We start from the raw sequence: 25171 nt of genomic DNA, 5'->3' as shown, positions 1-25171 counted from the left end.
AGGGACAAAATGATTATCCGCACATAATCTACAGTGTAGGCAATCTCAAGAGCCAATTATCTTTATGAACATCTCACCGCAGCAAATGAAAAAAAAGAGTTGGGCATTTTTTACATCAGGACATCAAGATTAATTATTGTGGGTTATTAATGAACCCTGAAGGTTAATTTTTATTAATCATCTAATTACAGAGACAGAGATGAAGCTGATTTCTCGGATGATGATCCTGCAGCTCAGTCTGTAAACCGTGCGGCCTGATCTAGACCGAGTCGGAAATGAAAAGGAGACTTTACATTAGTAGTTCTGTAATTGAGGTCAAAGTCAAGCAGTTTAAATGGGATCATTTGAGGTACTTTTTACCTATGCTGTACCTTGGTGGAATCCTATTTTTTTACTTTTAAACACAACTCTAATTTACACGCAACAGCAGAACTTTTTTGAATGAACACAGATATACACTTTATACCCCCACAACCTGGTTTAGTTAGAATAGTTGTGACATGTTATTAGAGAGCCTCTTGTGTCCCACACAGGTGACTCCCGAAAGAACCGCTGAGGTTGTGAGCATTAGCAAGCACCACAGAAGGTCCTCATTAGTTTGGTTTGAGGGAATACACAGCTAAGGAACACTAGTGGGTGGGCATTTCTATCTCTTTGAACACTGCTCCATGGTCTCAGTACACAAAACCCAGTATTCCCAGTTGCATCATATTTAGTTTAATGTATTCTTATTTGTTGAATTTAATTAAAAGGACATTTTTAATAAGGTGCGGGAGATGTGTGGTTGGTTCTCTGCAGGTTTACCTTGCTCTTGATGAAGCATTGATGAGAGGTTTGGTGGCACCATAATGGCCTTTGATGTACAAGCATGAAAGTGTTGGTACTTCTAGAAGTACTTGTCAAAGACAACATGCTGTCTTACATGTGTTTAAAACTGTTCAAGGTTTATATGATATCACAGAACATGACATTGAGATGGTTGAATCGCTCCGAGTGACATCCACAGAGCTAAATATCTTGATCAGATTTGTACAACTTGTCTCAGTAAACTGCATATGATGCAGACCATAAATGCAACACATATTCATTTAAGACCTTCATGAATTGACTACCTGGCCACTTAATGTTTTAGTTTTTCTGAAGTAACACATCTGTACACAGTACTATATCTTTTCAAATATGTTAGAAAAAGCATCAGTAACAAAGCCCAATTTTCAACACTCAATAATGTTATGCAATGACTGTTATTGCATCCTTAACCAATCATTTTAGTACTTCATCTAACAAAATACAAATCTTTGTTCTATTTAATGAAGAAAATTTGTTACAAAATGCCCTTTAATGAGAAGTTACGTTTTTTAATGAAGCTTAACATTTTTTATTTAAACAGCCAAATATAAACCTACACTATTGCCATGAAAGAATAAACCAGATTAAATGTAACCAAGGTAAAAGGAAGTTAACTGCATCACAACAAACCTCTCACGGACACATACACCAAAGATCAGTTTCATCTGCATTGGCGAGACAATTGACTCCAAATTCGAGTTTGAGATTTGGGGCGGTGTCCCAACAGGGATTATCATAAACCAGGACTAGGCTTTAATTAAATTAGGACATTTAAGTAGTAACATGCCTTAAAAAAATTACTTGTGTGTATTTTAAGCCAACAGAACAAAGCAGACTTGGATGGGCAGTAATGCATGACAGCATTTTCATTTTGGGGCGGTGTATCCCTAAAAACATTTTTTGTAATTAAATGGCTTTGTTCTGCATAAATGTACAGCTTTTAATGTAGCTTTATATATTTTTTAATCAGAAAAGAAAAATGAAGAGTAGTTAGTGATGCTTTTCTTGATTTGATTTGTCTTTATCTTGACACATATCTTCACTGGACCCCTGTTGGCAAACAAAGCCCTGTTAGCCCACTAACCTCTGGGGGAAAGGGTTTACAATTCTTTGTAGTAACACACTTTGAGTGTAAAAGATGATAAATAAAAAACACAAAAAAATAAATCAAAATACATATTGAAATGATTATAAAAATATTTTTATATAGTAGTTCAGGTCAAAACTGTGTCTTATCGTCCCAAAAGCACAGTGTGTGAAATGTAGCAGCATCTAGTGGTGATGTTGCGAATTGCAACCAACGGCTCACTCCACTGCTCGCCCCTCCCTTTCGAAACACTAAGGTGGCTGACACAGGACAAAGATGTTGTCACGTTTTCCCTTCTTGGCAGAAGAAGATGACATCATTCCAATGCGATTTCAGTACGTCTGTTTAGAGCCACTATAGAAACATGGCGAATTCCATGTAAGGGGACCCGCAGTGTATATAGATAGAAATAGCTCATTCTTATGTAATAAAAACACAACGCTTCATTATGTAAGCTCTTTATACACCTCTAAACACATAGTTATGTTTACTTTATTTCTGTCAATAGATTCTCCAAAAATGACAAGCTGGACCTTTAAAAGTGTGTCTGAACACCATTTAGCCTATATTTAAGCTATATTTTGTATTAATGGCAAACCAAATACAGTTTCTCAACTATTAATAAATAAACATAGTTTAGGACAAAAATAAATATATAAAATAAAAAAACGTTTTTGTCGCTGATCAAAACGCAACAATTCCTTTATATCGCAACACAACATCCTACAAGTCCCACGATTCAATGCGTGCCGTTCCCGCGCATGCGCTTTCATTTCGAAACCTCTTCTGTGAAACGGAGGTGTCTCTAAACTCTTTGCTATCACTTGTACGTTTGCATTAAGTGTGCAGAAATGGCTGCAAGATACGACAGAGCTATTACAGTTTTTTCTCCGGACGGTCACCTGTTTCAAGTGGAATATGCTCAGGAGGCTGTAAAGAAGGGCTCCACAGCTGTGAGTTATTTACAAGATATGAACAAGTGCTAGCGTGGTAGCTAACGGCTACACAAACGAACAGACTCGTGACTGCTTCATAAAGGTTTATGATAAACAAGGGATACATACATTGATAAACATTGTTGTTGGTAATGACTTCCGTGGAAACACTTGAATAATTGACTTTATATGCAGCGGTGTTCTGATAGAGATGCAGCAGCTAAGCGTGACTTGCATGTTGCGGCTAATATTAGCATGGGCTATCCTGCAGCTTTTAAATTGAAACACATCCTTTGAACTTATAGTGATTATTATAATAAATACTTTTAACGCTCATCTCAAGTCTGACACACCACTGCACCGTTTACTGCTACAATGAACCTTAGAATGGATGAACTTGGGATGCAGGAATCTAACTTAACGTTAGCCAACTTATGAATGAAATTGCAACTGTCCCAGGTACCTTTCAGATCTCAGGGAATACAAAAATAAAACATCCAATTTGAAATAGTTATTTGTGTTAAGTTTTATTAGACCTTTACAAGATGACGCTTAAAGTTTCACTTTCAACTCTCTGGATGCGGTTACCTGTTTGTCCTATAGAGGGCGATGAAAGCCCACAGTTTGATCAGACCAAAAGTTTCTTGCAGTAAAGCGTAACTGCCTCGACTTTAAACGTTTCGTGCATCTAAATATATAAAAGCATTCTAAGGTTTAACACATTTTATTTTAAAGGTTGGAATCAGGGGTAAAGATATTGTTGTCCTGGGTGTTGAAAAGAAGTCTGTGGCAAAGCTTCAGGAGGAGAGAACCGTCAGGAAGATCTGTGCCCTGGATGAGCATGTGTGCATGGCCTTTGCAGGTAAACCTCATTTTCATAGCCTTGAACTTAAAACGTGCTTAAGCTGTTTGTATATTTTGCTGTTTTTCCAGACACACCACTGTTTTAAGGTTTGGGGTCACTTGTACGCGTTTTGATATTTATTTTAACATATTAGATGGAATAAAACACAAATGTAACTGTATGAAAAGAATTGTCCAAAGCATGTTTTCTGAGCAACTTCTGGAAAGTCACCCTAGAATTTGCTCAAATACTTTAATTGTATGAGCTAACCTCTTGAGGTGTCACATTAAAATGTTCTTTAAAATTGGGAGAGTTTCTTTCTATGCAGGTTCTTATTGAATGCACCTTTTGCATTATTAAATCAAAGTCATCCATTTTGAAAATATAAGTAACATTTAAGTTTATAATTTTGATGGTGGGTTTATTTTAACCGATAGAGACAAAATATAAAACATCAAGGGAAAAAATGTTATATAAAGGTTATAAATTGATTTGCATTTCAGTCATTGAAATAAGTATTGGATATGAGCAAAACATAACTTTGTTCTCACTGGAGAAACCCTTGTTGAGGTCAGAGGTCAGACATTTCGGATAGTAGTTCACCAGGTTTGCACGTGTGTCAGGATACATTTGAGTCCACTCCTCTATGAATCTTTAAGGTTACGTGGCTGTCCCTCGGCAAGTTTAAGTTGTATTCTCTAGAGGACTAGGGTCTAGAGACTGGCTAGGACATTTAATGTGCTTCTCCTTAAGCTGCTCTTTGGTTGTCTCGGCAATGTGTTTTGTGTCTTTGTCACGTTAAAGGGACATCCACGACCCATCTTCAGTGATCTAGTTAAGGGGAGGTGGTTCTTGCCCAATATTTTACGGTACATGGGCCCGTCTCTCAGCCCGTCAATGAGGTGATGTCATCCTGTACCTGAGTAGAGAGAAAGACCTAAAGCATAATGTTTCCAGCACTGTGCTTCTCTGTAGGGGTGGTGTTCTTGAGGTCATAGTCAGCATTTCTCTCCCTCCAAAAACAGGAGTCAATTTTCTTCCCGTTTAACCACAGTACTTTCTCCAAAGCCTTTTCTGAATCATTTGATGTTCATTGTCAAACTTCAGACGAGCCAGGCAAGCCTTGAGCAGGACCTTGCTGGTGCTTCAGGATTCCAATAATTTGTGATATAGCGTGTTACCAATGGTTTGCTTGCTAACTGTGATCCCAACTGTCTTGAATTCATTAACAAGCTTCTTCCGTGTAGTTCTGGGCTGATCTTTAACCTTTCTCATGGTCATCTTTTCCCCATTGGGGAAATCTTGCAGGGAGCTCCAGACCAAGGATAATTATTTTGTATGTCTTCTATTTCCAAATAATAATAAATAATCGCACCAACAGATGTCTCCTTCTCACCAAGGTTATGTCTTTAGCCTATTCAAGGTTTGTGCAGGTCTACAATCTTGTCCCTGAAATCCTTTGAAATGTATTTGGTTTTGACCATGGTGGTGGATGTGGAAATGAAGGATACAGATTCTGTTGGCAGGCATCTTTATATACATAACAAGCTGACGAGAATTCTTGCTGGTTGGTAGGGGATCAAATACTTATTTCACTGACTGAAATGCAAATAATTTTATAACCTTTCTATACATTGATATTTGGGTTCTATCAGTTAAAATAAACCTACCAAATTATAGACCCTTCATTTCTTTGTAAGCAGGCAAACTTACCAAATCGACTAGGGATCAAATAATTATTTCCCCTCTGTATATACATGAGCATCTTATAAACCATGATACACTATCATTTAAAAGAATTCTTAAAGATCTTGTAAAAATACAGGTCACTGTCCCGTTCCAACATATTACCTATTGAAAGTGAAAGTTTAGGCATGACTTTGGTGCATTAGGGCAGAAAACGGCATAATTTTCAGTAACACTGAAAAAATCTTTTTTTTGTGTGTTGTTCAGGTCTCACTGCAGATGCCAGGATTGTCATTAACAGAGCAAGAGTTGAGTGCCAGAGTCACAGGCTCACAGTCGAGGACCCAGTTACTGTAGAGTACATCACCCGCTACATTGCCACACTCAAACAGGTAATGTATTATTCTCTTCTTCACTAACGCAGATCAAACATGTGCCAGATGCTGCATGTGTGCTGAATGTAAGGAGCTGAACGAAAATTCCTCTGGATTCAAGTATGAATAGTTAAAGCCTAGGGATGCTCAGATCGATCGGCTGATGGGTATCAGTCAATAATCACACACTATAACTAGATCCTTACTCGCTAAATGTGGCCAATCTCACAAACCAATTTAGGTTGAAGTGTTTGTTTATTTTTGTCCAATTATTCAGATGGAATTTTGTTCAGTATGATATAGTTTACATTAAGGCTGTCAAACGATTCATCGCATCCAAAATAAAAGTTTGCGTTAACATAATAAATGTCTGTATTGTACATATAATGTTGTATTTATAAAAGCATACATACATGTGTATACTTAATAAAAATATATAAATGAATAAATATTTATATATTTACATTATACAGTTGAAATTAAATACATGTACACATTTAAATGTTTAGGAACTTTATACTTGTTTATAAATGAAAAATGTATATGCACTGTACACAGACATGTATTATGTAGACACATTATTAATCGTTTGACAGCCCTAGTATGCATTATTACTGTCAATAAAAGAACCTAGGCTACATATGTGCTATTATTTAACCTTGAAAATACAAGGGTAACAACAGTGACTGGGATTCAAAAGTTTACATATCAGTTATATAAAGCTTGAAGGTTTAGGATTGATGTTAGCTGATCACAATGACAAGAAATATGTAGTCGGTAGACTGGAAAAACCCTGATTGGAGCATTTCTAAAACCGGTATGACATGACAGTGATGACAGCATAATAAAAGCATGGGCCGAGGTCAAATATTTTGCCAGCCCAGATAAAACTTTTCGCAGACATTGAAAAAGTGTTGATAATTTATTTTTTAATGAAAAGCAAACAACTCTTTTGCTTTATAATTATATTATTATGATGACACAAAGCTGAATTAACCTGTTTAATTCAATACTGTGATGATAAAGTATTATACAGCAATAAAAGTTCCTGCAATTATCGTGATAGAAAAATTTGTTACATCAAAAGCTGACGTACTTTAGTCGTCTTTTTCAAATTAAGAGCATCCTACTAATATTGTTGTGTGTGTGTGTGTATATATATATTTTATTGTATTTTGCTCATTTCATAGAGGTACACTCAAAGCAACGGACGCCGTCCCTTTGGTATCTCTGCACTTATTGTGGGTTTTGACTATGACGGAACCCCACGTCTATATCAGACAGATCCCTCTGGAACATACCATGCATGGAAGGTAAAGTAGTAGCATAGATGCCTTCTGAGACCGTGATTGAGTGAACCTTTATTCTATATCCCTTTCGTGTGATTGATCTCATCTGCGTCATCAGGCAAATGCGATCGGGCGCAGTGCTAAGACGGTGAGGGAGTTTCTGGAGAAAAACTACACAGAGGACGCCATCACTAGTGATAATGATGCCATCAAACTGGCCATCAAAGCCTTACTAGAGGTCAGTCCATGGTTACATGCACACAAAACACATTCTCACATCACACAGCTGACAGTAGGGCTCGGTTGAAAAATGTAAATAATTATTCTCAGAAGGCGTGAATTGACTTTTTCTTTCATATTTCCTCGCACTGAACATTTTTTAATGCGAATGTCATCACTACTACTTTCCACTAAGTGTTACTTGTCTTTTTACAATGGGGAGCATTTTGGTCATTTATTGCTTAATTAACATGACAGATGCGGCGGGTGGTGTGTTGTCGATTTTAATATCACCTTTACATAAAAGATAGCGGTTCACATGAATGCAAGCCTCTCTTTACAGCAAATTTTTGTGACATTTTGTTTTTATACCTTATCTTAAATGTAAAATTTACATTTACTGATCCTGTTTGATCAAGGTATGTGACACTTCCATTTCAATATACCCAAATGTGTTTAAAATGTAACGTACTTGTTTGCGGCTCTTCTTTTAATTTTTTTAGTCCTTCATAAGTCTGATGTTTACTGAGGATTTGTATTAAATGTGTATTCATTGACTTGAATCGAGAGCTTGTGAATCGGAATCGAATTGGAACATCACAATCGATGCCCTGCCCTAGCTGACAGGATGTAACATGTTTGATTGAGGAATTGTATATGATCTGTGCCACACAGGTTGTGCAATCTGGGGGCAAGAACATCGAGCTGGCTGTTATCCGAAGAAACCAGCCCCTAAAGGTAATACATTAACTCACTCACTAGGAAGGGAATAGTTCATCATGTCAATCCGTGCTGTAGGTATGATGTCAGGATATTTTGACACACGCTAGGACAAATGTATGATGTACTTGATGTCCATCCTGTGCCATAGACACCTGTGCCAAGACTTGATTTATTTTCTAGCTTAAAGGGATATTTCACACAAAAAGAAACATTTGGTCATCAACTCAATGACACAACAAATGTTCCAAATCTGAATAAATGATTTTGTTCTGATTAACCCAGGGTATAAGATATTTGGAAGAATGCTAAATGCTAAACACTTCTTGGACACCATACCCATTGACTGTTCTGTAGGAAAGCAAACAGTTTTGGGGCACTTTTGACTATCATTGTAATTTTTCCTACTATGGGAGTCAAAAGTGCCCCAAAACTGTTTGCTTTCCTACAGAACAACGAAATTGTTGAAGTAAATTTTTCCTACTGTGGTAGTGGATGGTGGCCAAGAACTGTTTGGCTACAAACATTCTTCAACGAACACGAGAAAGTTATTAATACAGATTTGGATCAACTTGAGGGTGAGTAAATGAAGACAGACCTTTTGTTTTTGGATGAACCGTTCCTTCAAAAGCTTAGCATTTGAAATATGAAGTAAAAAGTTTCCTATATTGATTCAGTAATGAAACAAGATTGCTTTAATTAATTGAGCATCGCAGATGCTTTTATGGCATACGAGAGTGATGAAAACCAAGCTGACATCATTTTATTTTTATTCAAGTAGTTTTCAGTCACATGACACATTGGGTGCTCCCCTCTCTCTCCTTCTCTAGATTCTGGAGTCCAAAGAGATCGAAACACTGGTGGCTGAAATAGAAAAGGAGAAAGAGGAGGAGGCAGAGAAGAAAAAGCAAAAGAAGTCTTCATAAATCAATTTCGTGACCGCATACTTCCTCTCTTAATTTTGTTTATACAGGCAGAAGGCCCACACTTACTCTACTCCCCCACCTCTCATCTGCTGAGAGCACAATCTCTCAGTCTTCTGCTGGTCCCAGAATATGTTCATTACAACAGATATAATATCCGCTGACAATGTATACAATATATGCTTTCTGGGAAAACCCATTTAGTGAAAGCATGCTAAGGGTTTGGGTTTACCAAGAAAAACAGGATTGCGCTGTATTTCAGTCCTGGTCACTTTTGTAAAGCATCTCTGCACTACAGAATTCTGGGAGAATGTGCTCTGGTCCGATTATCCCAATAAACCATTTTGATTTGTACGCACGGATTGATTTGTTTTCATTTATGCGATGGAAACGTTGCATTTTTAGTTGTAATTCTAAAAAGTTTGGGACGGGAACTCAACATCTCTCTGCAAGAATGGGAAACGGGTCTTCGATAACATTAAAAACATATTTGTTTTTATGAGAGCGCTCATGCATAATCATCATCGGGAAAATTACCTCCGTCTTCCTCCATTTGACGCGCTGCCAGAAGAACGGAAACACTAGAACGCACACGTTCGGTCTCTGCGCCTTTGATGTGTGCTGGTTAACAGCGCGTGCGGCTGATGATACGATCAATAATTCATTGAATTGAAGAGCTGCAGTCTGGAACGATTTCAGCTGCTTCTCATCGTGTCTGTCGTGCACGAAGTGTTTATCCATTAGTTAGTATGAAGGGTCGTGAAATGTCCTTGATGAAAAGACTGATGGGTGAACCCGGATGTGTTTTAATGTACATGAGCTGCGTCTTTTTGTGTTGCGAAAAAGCACATTTTGTGCTTGAATTTTTGGCTAGTTTCTGACTTTGTATTGTGAGCGTGTATTGGCATACCGCTGAATAGCATGCGCACACACTGGGGACTGTGAACGCTGCAGGCCTATCAATATTTAGCTCCCAGCATCTCATTCATGATTATTCAGAGGTAATGGAATATTTCGGAATCCTGTACCTCGGGCAAGCACACAGAGTATTTAAGTTTCTGCGGTTGTGGCAAGGCATACATTAAAGGGGCTCTTTTTAAAGAACATTCAATTTAAAAATGCAAAGATGTTTGAGGGGAAGTAGAGGTAAACCCTATGCAACTGTGACATTGGATAGCCTTTAACTTAAATCATTTAGGAGTAAATTAAAAAGTGATGCTCTGTTCAATTGTTATCTTGATCTTGTCACAGAAAAACATTTTTACTTGACTTTCAATTGGTCAGTCTCAAATTCTAAGGTAATTGTTTATCCAGATTTGGACAAGAATGGCTTATCCTGCTCGTATTGGTTATTTCTGGTATCTATGTGATTGGTTGATTTTAACGCCTATGGCAGTTTAGTGTGATTGGTTAGTTGTGGTCCCCGAGGCAGTGTTTTGTGCCGATTGGTTTGGCCTAAGTAAGGGCACGAACTGCCCTGGAGCTCGTACAGACCTCTGTACACAAGCCTCGATTGACTTTGAAAATGCAATAACAGTCAGTCTGTTACGACATTTCAAACATGGTTGTGTCAGCTATGTGGTTAAAGCAATTTCGGAGTAAGTCTTGAGACGCAATGAATGAACACACAGTGGTATGAACCGAGACACACAAAAGCTCCTGCTAAGTGTTTAATCTCTTGTGATTCTTTACAAAGTGGATACAATCTTAATGTTTATATCATACATACTAAATACAGTCAACAGCACAATTATTTTATAAGTCAGCACAACGATGGGACAAAACTTACAAAAACAACAGTGTATTTTTTTACATTATAACTTTGATTTAAACCAATTCTATGATATCTGAATGTGTCAATTTAACATTGACTCAAAATTAAATTAATTATCTTTGCTATCTTGGTAATGACACACCGTTGAGGTATGAGTTCAGTTGCATAAGTGTGTGTGTCTATTGTAAATATGTTTTATATATCATGAGAGTGTGTCTGAGTGTTGGGTCTTGCTCCATGCAGAAAATCAGATCTCTCAAAGTGACTCGTATTGGTGGTCTCTGAATCGAAAACTGTCCGTACCGACCTAACAACTGAAGGGCGAATAAAAACAAGAACCACCTTTAGCCACACGCATCTATGCGGTTTAACCAATAAGAAAGTGGTATTTTATATCCTTTGAGGAATCATTCAATTATCAGAAAGAGATTTAAAGAAAATGTAACTTTAAAGGGGAAACTCACCTAGATCCTGGAATAGAAAATACAATACATGTAAATGATGTCATTTCAAACCTTTCTTCTGCAGAACACAAAATTAGATATTTTAAAGAATGTTGGTTAGCAAACAGCAGCGCCCCCGATTCACTTATATCAAATGGACATAAAACCAATGAAAGTCAATCGGTACCACCATTGTTCGGTTATCAACGTTTTTCAAAACATATTTTGTGTTTACAGAAAAAACTGATTTGAAACTGGGTAAACGATGGCAGACAAAAGTGAAGTCCTTTAAACTTATGCATCTCTATGAAGAACAACTGTATTCTGCAAAGAAAGACCCAGAAAACAATAGAGATGCATATTTAAACCGAAACGAAACGTCAAAAAGTGGCGAAAATAAAAACTTCCTCGGGCTTTGTAATTTAAGCATACAAAACTCAAAACCATCTTTTCACTTATTAGCATTCTGCTCTGCCTAAAGGACAAGGAATTCACGAATGTAAAAACTAATTAAACTAAACTAACATCCAATCCTCAGTTCTTTTGTTCGATCTTTTCCTCAACACGGCCCATTTTCCTTATAAAGCTCATAAAAAAATCATTTACATTTTCACACACTATGATACGGATAAAGCTGAAGCGTGTGTAAACCAAGAAAAAAGTTGTTCGGCGGTCACGTGATTTTAACTCAAGCCACAAGTGTAAACATTGCTTGGCTAAATATAGACAGAAAATCCAAAAAGCAGGACTAAACTTTTTTCACAGGCTGTTTATGTGTGCAAGTGATTATCTCGAACACATTTTGTAAAGGGTACACAGGAAAACTCGACACAAAAAGGGTGGTTGTATAGACACATGCAGGTACCTGGTTGGTCCCTGGGCCAGGTGCCTCAAGAGGTTTCCTCTTACGGGGCCCAAGGGCTGCCAGCGCTGCCAAATTGGCATCTCTGTGCTCCGTCTGTGCCAACTCCAACTGCTGCATCTAAAACAAAGGGGTAAAACTCTAAATAAAAATAGAAAACCAGCAGTAACAAATAAAATCCATTTCTGGTGACTCCAGAAATTGTCAAAGCTGTGGCGATACATCTCTAATATATCTGCACTATTCATTTGACCCATACCCTATGACAAAAAACACATGTGTACGTGTCATGGGTGTACACCGTGTGTTAGGGAGCCCGAGTAAATGAGCGTTACCTTGTCAACAGACACACAACTCTTCCAGAGGGCTTTCATTACATTCTGTTCCCCGTTTCGCCCCAGGCTTCAATTCCAGACCCAATATTAGACTCAATTAAAATGAGCCCCCAATTAGGGAGCCTTGTCTCCAGGGTATGTGTATATGTGCGTGTGTGAAGCTGTCTATGTGGGGCACAAACGGGACTTTATGAAGAGCATTGATTGTCCTCATTGCTATACAAGAGAGCAGAAGGAATGAAAAACTGGTTGTGGAGAGGAGACGGATTATTTTTTCAATTTACACAAACACACAGACATCCACCTCTTTGGCTCTCTGTTTCAGACGCAGCTGATCAGGGTCTTCATTGTTTGAGCGACTCTACAAACAAAAAAAAAAACAGGTTATGTTCGTGTTTATTCACTTCTGAACACAAACAGCTGTGAGTGTCGTTACCCTGGCGATGCGGAGCAATGCTTCTCGCTCTTCTTCCTCTCGTCTCTGTTTCTCCAGTCTCTCCAGCTGCTCCAGGAACTTTAGCTGAGAACGTGTGTCACTGCTCTGACTGTAGCGCCAATCATCCTCAACACAGGAAAAGCACACACAGCGATAGCTTTCAACCAGGACACACGATTCTTATGCAAATCATACCTGAAAAATGCCTGGATTATTAAGAAGAAATATAACTAGTCATGAGGTCACATTTAATAGATAAACAGCAGAGGAAGCCGCTTGGATCACAGGAAACACACACCGTTAAGTGTTCAAAAAGACACACAATGTACTCTATGCACGGTCACTTCCACATTTACACTCAGGGTGTGAGAAAACATCTGCTGCCCCACCGGTAGCCAGTCATCTCGAGTTGTAAACATGACACAGGAGAAGACGAATGTTTGTACTCGCTGCTTACATAAAGTTTGCCGGATTACAATAAACAATGTTCGTCAGCATTGTGAGACGGTCAGCTGCCCCGGTCTAGTAAAATGGAGTAGCACTTTAAACTACACGTTTAAAAATACATGGACATCCAGATTTGCTAATAGCATCCAAGCTAAGGCTTGATAACACAGAATGACATCGTCTTTACAGAGAGTTTATTATTTATTTGAGGACTTCAATTCCTTTGCAGGTTCATACAAAAATGTTGTTTAAAGGTACAGATATTAATAACAGTTCCCCGGAAGCCACATTTGTTTACATCTGTTATAAGGCTCTGATATACAGGTTTGCTGTGAAGAAAGAGACATCGCTTTGCTTTTAAAAGGTATACATGTTGTTTAAATATTGAATGGGTTTTTAATTTGTCATGTAACAATTCATTTTACGTTGATGCCAGTAACTTGAATTTTGATGTTTTTTCCTACATGTTTTCACATCCCATTGTTATGTTACGAGTGTGATTCTCAAATCATTAATGATATATGTATTTTCTCCCAGTCAGAATCAGATGACAGAAGAGATCGGCAAGAGTACGACATGAATTATGATAAAGTCAGAGAAGCCACAAAGTTTAGGAGCAGGACACACCAAAGAATGTCTTAAAAATACACTAAATTAAAACAGCTAAAGTCGTACTGTTAACAAGAAAAATGAAAAATGGGCTAAGAGGGATAACATCTTTGGAAATATTGAGCATTTTACTGTGTATTGTGAGAATGTCATATAAGACCATTCATTTTAATCATTTAAAAATATTTTACTTTGAACTTAAAAGTTCAAAGACATTTGTTTTATGTATTTTAATAGTTTTTGTATTAGCATTTTACCTAAAAAAATGATATTTTCACACTTGAAGTGATGACAAACTGTAGTACCAGTTCATCTTTAAATCCTTACATGTAATAAGTAAATCCATGCTCATAACTTGACTAAAGCTTCATAAAACGGGACACAGCCATGCCGGAATAAACTTAAGTTTTGTATTATAGCACTGTGACATGCTTAATATATAATATTTAACAATGAGATGTATTTTAACAATTTATAATACTCGTTTATTCCCTAAAAAACATTGCACTGGTAAGGCACATTTGCTATAAATGAAGAGCTTTAGCACCCTGAGATTTAACAGGAAATACGTAGACCACGCTCTGAGATGCATTGAAATTAATGGACTCAATGCACAATGGTAACCATTTGTGTAGACTTTAGAAAGCTTTTAGCACAGTAACAAAAACTTGGCTATTGGCTAACCCTGCAAAACACTATTTAAGCAGCTTGATGGTGATGGAGACTATTCTTTCATAATGATTTATAAGTTGAGCTGTCAGGTACAATTGTGTGGCCATGTCTTTAATTTAATTTTAATTTAAACAGAGATGGAGACATAGAGGCAAAGGTGACATACTGCAGCTTTGAATGTCAGGAACAAAAAGAATTGTGTGTGACAATTCTAATAAAGACATTTCCTAAAGTCAACATTTAATGTGGACAACTGCCATTATTCTAGCCAATGTGTACAAATATCCATGTGTTTTTGTAAGGTCATACCTTATAGGAGATCTGACGATGTTGTGCCACAGCAGTGAGCTTCTCCAGCAGGTCTCTTAGTCTCTTTTGTGTTGCCAGAGAGAGCTTTTCAAGAACTTCAGGACATACCTCTGTGACACCCAGAGAACCACCTGTCCACACACAAATGCAAACACACAGTGTTAATGTATTAAACAAAATATAACACCTCCGCACAGTGTTCTCTTGGCATTGGCGTTTTGCTTAAGGCGAACTCTTAAAAATGAAAATTTCAAAGTGCATATATCTACAATCTTGAAAATGTTTCACAGAAAAGTATAACGTGTCCAGTGCTGCTCTACAAAACAATGATAACAGGCCAAAAGTGATGTCAACCTTTGGAAAATTGAAATCTTTGCTTTTTATGGAAACATTTAATCCTAGATATATTAATAGAGCTGCTCGACGATTCATCGTATCCAGAATAAGTTTGCTTACATAAAAACATGTCTGTACACTGTGCATATTTATTTTGTGTTCATTAACACAAACACGTACACATTAAGGAAATATAAGCATGTATACACTCATTTAGATTATAGATCAACATGATTTCTTTTTATAATATATTTCTCTTAAACATGTATGTGTATGTTTTTATAAATAAAAAGTTCACAGTGCACAGACATATATTATGTAAACACAAACTTTAATTCTGGGAGGCGATAAATTGTTGAACATCATTGAAGCTCAGCTTTGACAAAAATGTAATGCTTGGCAAAAAATGTGTGCAAAGCTTATTGAGTCGAGGCCAGTCAGAATGACTGCTGTAGTAAAAGAAGATCAACAAAATATAAATAAAAAATACATAGAAAAACATCTAGCAAAATTGTATTTGTTATTCATATTAAAATAAAGCCTATTTTCCCTGATTTAATCATGTCATGTTTTAAAATATAGAACTCAACCAAGTTGCACTAAACTAAAGGTGCTTAAAAGCTTCATCACAGCGATGCAATAGAAACATTGGGTCAAGGTTCTTTATAGAACCATCTCTTTTCACCTTTTTAGAATCTGAAGAACATCTCTGTCCAAAAAAATTACTTTTGTGAAACAGAACATTCTTCAGATGTTGAAGGTTCTTAATGCAACCATTTAGACAAAAAAGATTCTCCAATGGCATCTTGAAGCACCTTTAATTTTAAGAATGTGTGTCTACATTTTATACCATACACCTCATATTTTGATGGTTTAATTTAACCTGGGGGAGCATTAAAAGCAGAAACTGTACAAATATGCCCATCCGACATAACTTTTGGTCAGAAACCTTGTCTTTATTTTAAACATAACTTTTTTTATGTTGTATATACATCTGGCCAGCCCACCCACAAATCGTCCGGCCCCTCTGGAACAGTCCGTGTACGCTTACCCTTTTTTATCCCCATGTAGCCACAGTGTCCATGTGGCTGTAGTTCTTTAAAAATCCGGTATATCTTGTTCTAATTGAGCTTTTGAATAGACCCATTAAACGCCTGACAGAATAAAAGATCACGGGGGACTTGGAAGCGAATGTTTTCATTCAGCTGGAATTTAGATGTTTTCCTGTACTGTTTACATTGTGTTCAGATTTCCACAACGTCAGACGTGCTTTGTTCCTGATGGCCTGTTACTCTTGCCGAGTAGACAGACATCTGCAAACATTCCAACGCCATCTCATTTTTGCCCTTTCTGCTGATGCTAACCGTGTTCCTTGGAGGCCAAGCCTGTCTCTTTTATTTCCACTTTCTCCCTTCCCATCTCCACCTCCTCCGCACGACTCCCCATACCTCCTGGCTATCTCTCTCTCTCTCGTCCTTTCTCTCCCTTGTTCAGACACTTTTTTGATCAGTGCAGTTGAGTGGATTCCTGCCACTCTGGCAACTTTGCGCGCCTCAGCAGTCATTAGCATACTGATTAAGCAGAACGGGTTCGTCAGAGATACCACTGATCAAAGACAGAGCCTGCGCTCCGTGTCTGTCACAACACACTGCAACATATGCCCCAAAAAACACAGACAGGATGTTCAGCGTCGAGGCAGAACTGAGGGAGGTGAACCCACTTTGACAAACAGAGAAGGAGACATGCAATCGTCTCGCTTACCCAACTCACTGGCGTATCTTTATTCAATGTGATAAAGACTGTAGCTTGGGTCAGCAAAGCAGTGTGTTGGGGAATGGCAGTATAGAGAATGTTGCACCATCTTGGGAGGATCGCATTTTAGTTTTTCTTGTTTCATTAGTAAATACAACTAAGGTAGGTCTGTCTAGCTGTAAAAACTGCAATAGCATTATGCAGAGTTGTTCAGATTTCTCCATATATCAAACAAAACAAGTAACTGCAGTGGAGTATGAGCCTCCCAAGATGGCGGCAGCACTGCAACATAGGGCGTTACATCAGCTTCATATTCTCTGTATTGCATAACACCGAATAAAGTTGACTGGAAGAGCAAAAATTTGTTCCAGGATTTTACTTTAATACTGAAAAGGCAATTTCTTTCGACAAGTTGACATCTCCACAACATCCAGTAGTGGCCAGAAGTGATGTTCGGAGGGCATATTTGTTTTAAATGACCTGAGTTTCAATTAAGGCATCAAAATATGAGCTTTATGAAAAACAATTAAAAATACTGAACTTGGTTAAAGGGAAAGTTTACCCAAAAAAGAAAATTATCACATTATTTGCAACTTGCTTTCCTTTGTAGAACATAGAATGTCGGTAACCAAAAAACATTGGCCTCCATTGACTTCCATTGTATAGACAGAACACCACGGAGACATTTCTTAAAATGTAATCTTTTGTGTTCCACAGAAGAAAGAGTCATACCCGTTTTAAATGACATGGTTGAATAAATACTCATTTAAATTTTTGGGTGAACTGGCCTTTAAGGTATTTATCTGACAATTTAGCACAGACATTATGGTTTATTCTATTCTATAAAAAATCTAATATTAACAGTTATCAGCTATATTGTATTTATTTTCTCGGCCTTGACAAGTTTGCAAGTGTCATGTCATGTTTTACAGCGTCTTGCTTAATTCATCTCAAAGCTGAGCTTCAGTTCACACGCCTACCCCAACTACAAAACAGGCATTCAAGATATTGAATACATTCTTAAAGGGATACTTCACTCAAAATTGAATTCTGTTATCATTTACTCACCTTTCTTTTCTGATGAACACAGAGAAAGATATTTTGAAGAATGCTTATAACCAAACATATCTTGCCCCCATTGACTCCCATAGTAGGAAATATTACTTTATCATTTTTTTGTTCTGTTGAACACAAAAGAGGAGATGTTGAAGAATGTAGAACAGCAAACAGTTCTGGGGCACTTTTGACTACCATTGTATTTTTTCCTACTATGGGAGTCAATGACTAGATCTATCTGGATATAAGCATTCTAACAAATATCTTTCTCTGTGTTCATCAGAACAAAGAAATTGTGTTAACAGATTTGGAAGAACTGGAAGGTGAGTTCTTCATTTTTGGGTAAAGTATCCCTTTAATAATATGATAAATAAAGGACACAGAGATTAAGGTAGACATCACTTTTGGCCCCTGGTGTAGTTTGCATGCAACAATAAGGGGCCTTTCCCAACTTTTAAGTGCACTATGGGTGTATGTACAGTTATTCAGCAGCAACAACATAAACGATATGTGGCCCAGTATTTAACTTCCAGTAGATCTGTTAAGTAGGTAATTTAATATAATTCATATTAACATAATTTAAATATAAAATAAATAGTTATAAGCAAACACAGACCGGAAGTTACCTCCGGGCCAGGTGCGTGTGTCCGATGCAACGGTCTATGAAATGTAGGACAAAACGAGACTTGCATTTACTGGAATTGAATATGAAAGTGACAGTTCACCCAAAAATAAAAATTCTGTCATTATTCACTCACCCTCTTGTCATTTCAAACCTGTATGACTTTCATTCAGCCGCAGAACACAAAAGAACATATTTTGAAGAATCTTGTTAACCGGTCCCCATTCACTTGCATTGGTTTTGTGTCCATTAAATAGAAATGAATGGGGTCTACTGCTGTTGGGTTACCAACATTCTTCAAAATATCTTTTATGTTCTGTGGAAGAAAGTCATAAAGGTTTGAAAAGACAGGTGTGACTAAATAATGACAATTAAAATTTTTGGGTGAATTATCCATATATATATAAAGATACAGATAGTAAGATTCTAGTAGCTGGTTTTGACTGGGCTGAGTGAAATTACCGATGTGCAGCACTCGTGTCTGGAGGGCTGATGGGAATAAAAAGGGCTCCTCTTGACAGGAGCGGATCACTGATCCCACGAGCTCAGAGCCAGAGGCCAAGATACGAGCGTTCTCCTCACTCACGTTCACTCCTGCCATGGACGCCACATCATTAATGTCGTCGTCATCTCTAAATGAAGAGCAACAAATGCACATGAGCATAAAATTAAATCCAACTGCTTTCTCTACAAATTACTTTGATCAAAAGTGTGGCGTGGCTTCAGAAATTAGGTTCCTTCCAATGTCATCTCATGTTCTATTTTCTATGACAATTTCCAGGTTAAAGTCTTACTGCGATGTTATGTTTCATAAGCAACGACTACTGTATTGTTATTAATGTTTATGTTAAATCATGTTTATGATTTTTTAATTCTATAATCATTCACTCATTTCACAAAACCAATACAAGTCAATAGGAACTGCCATTGTTCGGTTACCAACATTTGTCAAAATATCTGTTGTGTAGAAGAGAAAAGTAACAAGAGGGTGAATAAATGACAGAATTTTCATTTTCTCTAATGGATTACTAGTAGCTGTTATACAGCTATTATTAGTGTCTAAAAGTGCTGTACACCACTACCTTTCACATTTTGTATCATTTTCTTTTTGTACTCGCCAATTATTTCTTTTCCGCATGGCTTGAGGCGCCACTGACTTTCTTACCTCTTAGGAAAATGCCTGTGTGTGTGTGTGTCACGGACCAATCAACTGATGCAGTTTATCAGGAAACCAAATCTACAGCAACAAAACTGCCTTACACGTACACTCACCCTTAAAAGAAACTACACACACAGAGCGCCTGAGAATGGCCACGAGTCAGAGCTATTACCGGAAAGAGCCTGGGGTGCTGTCCTTGAAGCCGTGCGTCTGTGCTGCAAGGGCCGGCTGAGGAAAGTGCGTTTTAGACGCCTGAAGGAAAGGCCGCACGACAGCACCTGACAGAATGGAAATACAGATATTTTTATCAGCTAGAAATGAATTGGGACATTTGGAGGAGAAAGAAGCAGAAAGTAATAAAACTCACCTAGTCTTGCGGCAAATTAAGCCACAGTCAGTAAAAATGACACATCCATGTAATCACACAATGTCTACATTATGAAAGGATATACATGGAGCTTAAACCTTTTGGATGAGTTTTGGTTTGAATGATCAGCGGTTTGGGTTGAGACTGGGTCTGCGGAGGTAGGACCACCTGTGTTGATGATGTAACAGACTGCTGGACGATTACTCCTCTGGGTTGCTGAACCAACTGCCAAAAAGTTAAAGCGATAAGTCGTCAGAGTCTCAATTGGCATTCCTGAATAATGCAGCACAGACACAAAAATGATGCATATGAAATATTTAAAGAAACTATGGTGTGTCTGAGCCACCTTGAAGCCATTCGTGTCGAGCATTAGGAGGAACACTTTCTGATTCTCTCAAGTAATCAAAATCTCTGGGGTCTATTCAGGTGTATGCAAAATGAGCTTCCATATTTCTGTGGAAATCCATCAAGACGTCCAATAAAATGGTGATATTAGATTAGAGAAAAACAAATCATGACATTATTTGAATACGATAACATGACATTCCTGGTAAGAAATGGGGTAAGACTCATGCATCTTTGTCTCGGGTGTAAAACTAATTTGGCTGTGCTAGAGCTTGTGGGATACTGGTGGTTTTAAGTGAATTAGCCTGTATACCGTGGGCGGTGGTGAGTTAACCAGGAAATGAAGACAAAGTGAGGGGAGGCTGTCACAAAAATGAACCAGTGCGCTGGGAAGGAGACGGTGTGAAATTAGAGTCTCTCTCTCTCTAACACATGAACATCTAATTCTGTTATTACATAAAACATCAGGATTGTGCACTTAGGATCAAACATACTAAATTCCAGAAACCGTATTTTAAGGAATTGCGGTGTAAGATGTACCAGTGAGTACTTGTGCTGCAGCCAATAATCACGTTCCATGCGCTTTATGATTCAAGGGAAACGTTTGTTTGTGTGAGTGACGGGAAAGACATCACACGATGGGGAGTGTCTTCACACATACAGACCCGTCAAACCATTTGAATCAATGTGCTCTTTGCGTGAATTTCTCGCTCAAGATGAAACTTTTCAACTTGGGTGGAAGACGTCAATCACGCTGCCCAACTCGCATCGCCTGGCACAAGTTTGCTTCAACTCTCATCTTTGCATTGACCTTGTATGTAATTTAATCACGGTTAGTGTGAACCCAGCAGTAGTTCATTACAAAAAAAAAACGTATCATATTGGCCTTAACTAACATTAACAAAGAATAATAAATGATCATTGATAGTTCAAGTTAGTTGATATATTTACTAATTCATTATAAGATGTCAGCCATTTTTTCATATTGATACATATAAGAAAAGGTTATAGACGGTTTCAAAGCAACAACATAAATAAACGTTACGGAGCATTTGTGCTGCCCTTAACTTCCGGTACACATTCACAAACAATAGTGCCTGTAGATTATCTCTCATAACAATCAAAAGAAACCGAGAATAACTGTTACTTAGCTAAACTTGCGAAGTACCATACGCTTTCTTTAAATCGCACCAAACTACAGGACCTATTCAACAAATTGCTATTTATTAAAATTAACATACAATAAAAATCAACAAATCGTTAATTTAATACAATTATTATACAAAATAATATTATTCATTAAAATGCACACAAGCTAAATAAAAATTATAAATAGTTATATTATATGATATCCGATGAAACTGTCTTTATTATTAACCGTTTGATGGTCTACAGGCTGATGTGAAAATCACCACAATATTTATGTAACCTGTTTTATATCAATTTGTTAAAAAATTCGATTTAATACAGGACATTACTACATTACAATTGTTAAATGGGTTGATGCCACAGCATGTTTATATCAGGCAAACCACAATTTTGGACAAAATTGGACACGCAATCTAGACTAGACTTCATGAATAAAGGTCAAAGGATAAATCTTTGAACAGACCTTTCCAGATCATCACCAGTGTTTGTGACACCTGTATCACAGTGGGTTCTTAGACGCAAGCATGTCAAGATTATTTTTCACATGGCAGGTAAAATGATGCCATAGTAAACTCATCACAGTCTAAACAAATATTTATAAAATGCATATAATTCCTTCTGCTGTGTTGAATGCTGTACCTCATTTAATTCCTCCTTGCCTAAAGGTCACTTAAGTAAGTGTCTCTTCACTGCTCTTATGCATGTAATGTTAAAACAAACGACTATAGATTATTAAAGAAATTATGCTCTACCGGGTTTGTTTCCATAGAAAAAGGCCAACACTGAAAGATCATTTGTTTTCGTTATTATGAAATTACTCACGTCGTTTCATATATGCAAACCCCTAAAATCATCTTCCTGATAAATTACACGCCGTTATGAAAATGGGCAGAGGCTTACCAGCTGAGCAGTTCTGGTTGGCTGTGTGGATTTAAGGGAGGAGCTGAAAGAGGAGGCGGGCTTCTGGGTTGCAGCATTGGTTGAATCCGAGGGCTTGAGTTGTTCACACTGCTGAATGAAAAGCTGCGAGTTTGGGGTGAGTTGACGCACAGCTGGCAGGCTTCTCTAAATGAGAGAACACATCCGCGTCAACATTCTGCATCTCCAGGTATATAGACCCGTCTCTTAAAGGAGCCATTTGGCAGAGAGTTTCATTCATATAAAGCTATGGAGGTCGGATAAAAGATTTAAATTGAAAAACGGGTCAAAATGAGGTCATTGCCTTCATTAATGACTTTGTAAAAGCTTTAAAAATGGCTGAAATCACCTTCAGGAAAGGCACCAGATATGGCTGAGGGGAAGACTTGAGCTCCATGTAGAGTTTTTCAGTAAACTCTTCCGCCTCTAGCTTCCCATCCTACACATAGGGAAGACAGCACATTAAACTAAAGCATTTTAATATATATGACACGTTAATCATGAGAGCAGGAAGTGACATCACACCAGCAGGCCTTTAACAAGCGCTTTGACGTTTTGAGCCATGTTGGCCGAGCGAGTGCCACTCGACGCTAGCTTCATTAGAGTGACCAGGAAGTTCTTACACTTCTTCACGTTCTCGAGGGTGTCCTGACAATAAAGACAAAACAAAAATGAACGTTTTTCAAAATCAACGTCAAAGCCATTCGTCAGTATATAACTTACCGCCGTAACGGTGACTGGGGTTGAGGATGTGTTTGTGTTGGATCTGGATTGTGTGTTGGGACAAACCATACGTGGGGCGTTACCCTGACCAGGAGCGCATTTTCCCGTAGACTAGACAAATGATATATAGACGTGGTTAAGCAGATTAATGAGATATAGGAAATAATGACCCGAAGGAAACTTGCAGCCAACAATGCACGTCAGTCAAGATATCGCCCTGAAGTCAGCGTATGAATCATTTTTTTGTTTTGTCGTTCGGATCAATAATTGATGTAGCCAAAGTGAGTAATACCTTTACAGCCGGGGAATTAATTACAGTTGCTGCGCTGACAGAACTACTCCTCTGGTTAAAGGTCCCCGCTGTGCTGCTGTTTGGAGTCATTTGACTGCCTTTGATAACGGTCCCCACAGTGGAGTTGAGCTTTTTGACCGCAGTTCCTGTAACACTGCCTGGTTTAATGATGGTTGTTCCTGTCGAACTGGATGGTGTGAATATAGCGGCCCCTGTGGTCCTTGTGTTCTGAACGGTTACAGTAGTTGGGTTAGGTTTGAAGTTGGTAGTGGTCGAAGCGGGGAGAGAAACTCGGATGATGGGTGTAGCAGTTGCCTGTGAGGAGATACGAGACATCAACTAGCGCGAATGCATTTCTTTAAATATGGAACGTTTCATACATTGTTGTTTTACAGAACCATTTGATTTCATTTCCAGACATCAAACAGTGATCAAAATAACACACACACACACCTGGGTGGATGAAGGTCTAACTATAGCTGAAGCATTCGGTGGTTTTGGCAGCATTCCTTGAGCCTGCGCTTGGGCCAAAGCCTGCTGAGATACCAACATCAACTGCCCACTGTCACTGCGGATTAACACCATTCCTTCACACGTGGGCCAGAGAGAGAATGACATTATGACACTACAGCAAGGTGAAGAAATCAAAATTCCTGAAGGATGCAAAGTTGCCAAACACGTCCAAAACTTACCCTGAGGGACCTGGAAGTTGGCAGGCAGCTGCAGTGGCACGGGGGCACGTGTCACGGTCATATTTTGCGGCGGGGTGGAAATCCTCGACAATGTCACGGCTGGCGTCAGGGTGGTGACCCTGGGCTGGTTCACGGCTACCTTTGCAGTTTGATGAACCAATGCCAAGCCGGTCGCCCCCGACCCCTGCACACCGGATGCAGCGGTCACAACCCTGGCACCTACCACCAATGGTGTGGTGGATCTGACGTGTGCAGTGCCAGCAATGATCTTAGGAGGAGGTTCGGATGAAACTGATGGAGTCACAGGAGGTTCGGATGAAACTGATGGAGTCACAGGAGGTTCGGATGAAACTGATGGAGTCACAGGAGGTTCGGATGAAACTGATGGAGTCACAGGAGGTTCGGATGAAACTGATGGAGTCACAGGAGGTTCGGATGAAACCGATAGACTACATGAAGTCACAGGCTGTTGTGCTTCGTTTTGTTTCGGCGGTTCGCTTTCTTCGTAACGAGAAGCTGAATCCGAGCTGCTGCTTTTAGATGTGTCGTGGTTTGACGTCTCGTTTTCCTTCCCTGACGCGGTTTGTTTGGTTTGCAAAGACTCTTCGCCGTCACCTCGCTCTTTAAACGCTTCAGCGGACACTTCATCTGTTTTCTCAAAGGTGTTATTGTTGTTTAGCTCGTTTGAGACCGACGTTTCTGCCATTATTTATGTGTTTATACTGTGCTTGTAAACACAACTTACACGCGTCTTCCCATCTGTGCGTCTTTACGAACAAAACTTATGCGCGTAAAAAGGAACAAACAAATCTCGCGCTGTTTGCCGACACCAGCTCATTGACCCCACCTGTTCAATATTACGTCAACTACGTCCGAGTAATCATGACGTAAAATACAAATTAAAAGAACTTGACAATTTTCGTATTTAATTAAATAAATAATTAAAG

At 38.3% G+C, this 25171-nt stretch overlaps 2 protein-coding genes across 4 annotated transcripts; one reads left to right on the top strand and one right to left on the bottom strand.

Moving 5' to 3' along the window:
• Positions 1–2649: 2649 nt before the first annotated feature.
• Positions 2650–9280, top strand: psma8 (proteasome 20S subunit alpha 8). The gene is made up of 7 exons (XM_079474899.1): positions 2650–2889; positions 3607–3733; positions 5669–5793; positions 6966–7088; positions 7183–7302; positions 7959–8021; positions 8834–9280. Exons 1-7 carry the CDS (start codon positions 2788–2790, stop codon positions 8927–8929), a joined length of 756 nt encoding a protein of 251 aa, XP_079331025.1. The 5' UTR covers positions 2650–2787; the 3' UTR covers positions 8930–9280.
• Positions 9281–10563: 1283 nt separating this feature from the next.
• Positions 10564–25097, bottom strand: taf4b (TAF4B RNA polymerase II, TATA box binding protein (TBP)-associated factor). 3 transcript variants are annotated; one of them, XM_079474898.1, is made up of 16 exons: positions 24667–25097; positions 24225–24605; positions 23986–24119; positions 23533–23847; positions 23241–23351; positions 23043–23165; positions 22867–22956; positions 22500–22664; positions 20204–20330; positions 19911–20016; positions 19042–19211; positions 14814–14944; positions 12777–12902; positions 12645–12701; positions 12009–12125; positions 10564–11014 (listed from the first exon to the last, which is right to left on the bottom strand). In XM_079474898.1, the coding sequence occupies exons 2-16, from the start codon at positions 24283–24285 to the stop codon at positions 10880–10882; spliced, it is 1968 nt and encodes a 655-aa protein (XP_079331024.1). In that variant the 5' UTR covers positions 24286–24605; positions 24667–25097; the 3' UTR covers positions 10564–10879. The 3 variants fall into 3 exon arrangements, 2 of the variants coding, with proteins under 2 accessions (XP_079331024.1, XP_079331023.1); XM_079474897.1 differs by having other exon boundaries at positions 24225–25088; XR_013787667.1 differs by having other exon boundaries at positions 10586–11014; positions 12777–12971; positions 24225–24992.
• Between the last annotated feature and the right edge of the window lie 74 nt (positions 25098–25171).

This window comes from Barbatula barbatula, assembly GCF_947034865.1.
Source record: "Barbatula barbatula genome assembly, chromosome: 15".
NCBI lineage: Eukaryota > Metazoa > Chordata > Actinopteri > Cypriniformes > Nemacheilidae > Barbatula > Barbatula barbatula.
The sequence above is the reverse complement of the archived record's forward strand: the minus strand, read 5'-3'. Positions and strand labels throughout refer to the sequence as shown.

Bases quoted from the DNA above. Each gene is read 5' to 3' on its own strand.
- taf4b (XM_079474897.1), bottom strand. From the start codon at position 24,930: ATGGCAGAAACGTCGGTCTCAAACGAGCTAAACAACAATAACACCTTT. The intron at 14,945-19,041 runs GTAATTTCACTC...GTGTGTGGACAG, and splicing joins GACACGAGTGCTGCACATCG to GTGGTTCTCTGGGTGTCACA. The intron at 11,015-12,008 runs GTACCTGCATGT...TTCGCCCTTCAG, and splicing joins CTGGCCCAGGGACCAACCAG to TTGTTAGGTCGGTACGGACA.
- psma8 (XM_079474899.1), top strand. From the start codon at position 2,788: ATGGCTGCAAGATACGACAGAGCTATTACAGTTTTTTCTCCGGACGGT. The intron at 2,890-3,606 runs GTGAGTTATTTA...TTTATTTTAAAG, and splicing joins TAAAGAAGGGCTCCACAGCT to GTTGGAATCAGGGGTAAAGA. The intron at 5,794-6,965 runs GTAATGTATTAT...CTCATTTCATAG, and splicing joins ACATTGCCACACTCAAACAG to AGGTACACTCAAAGCAACGG.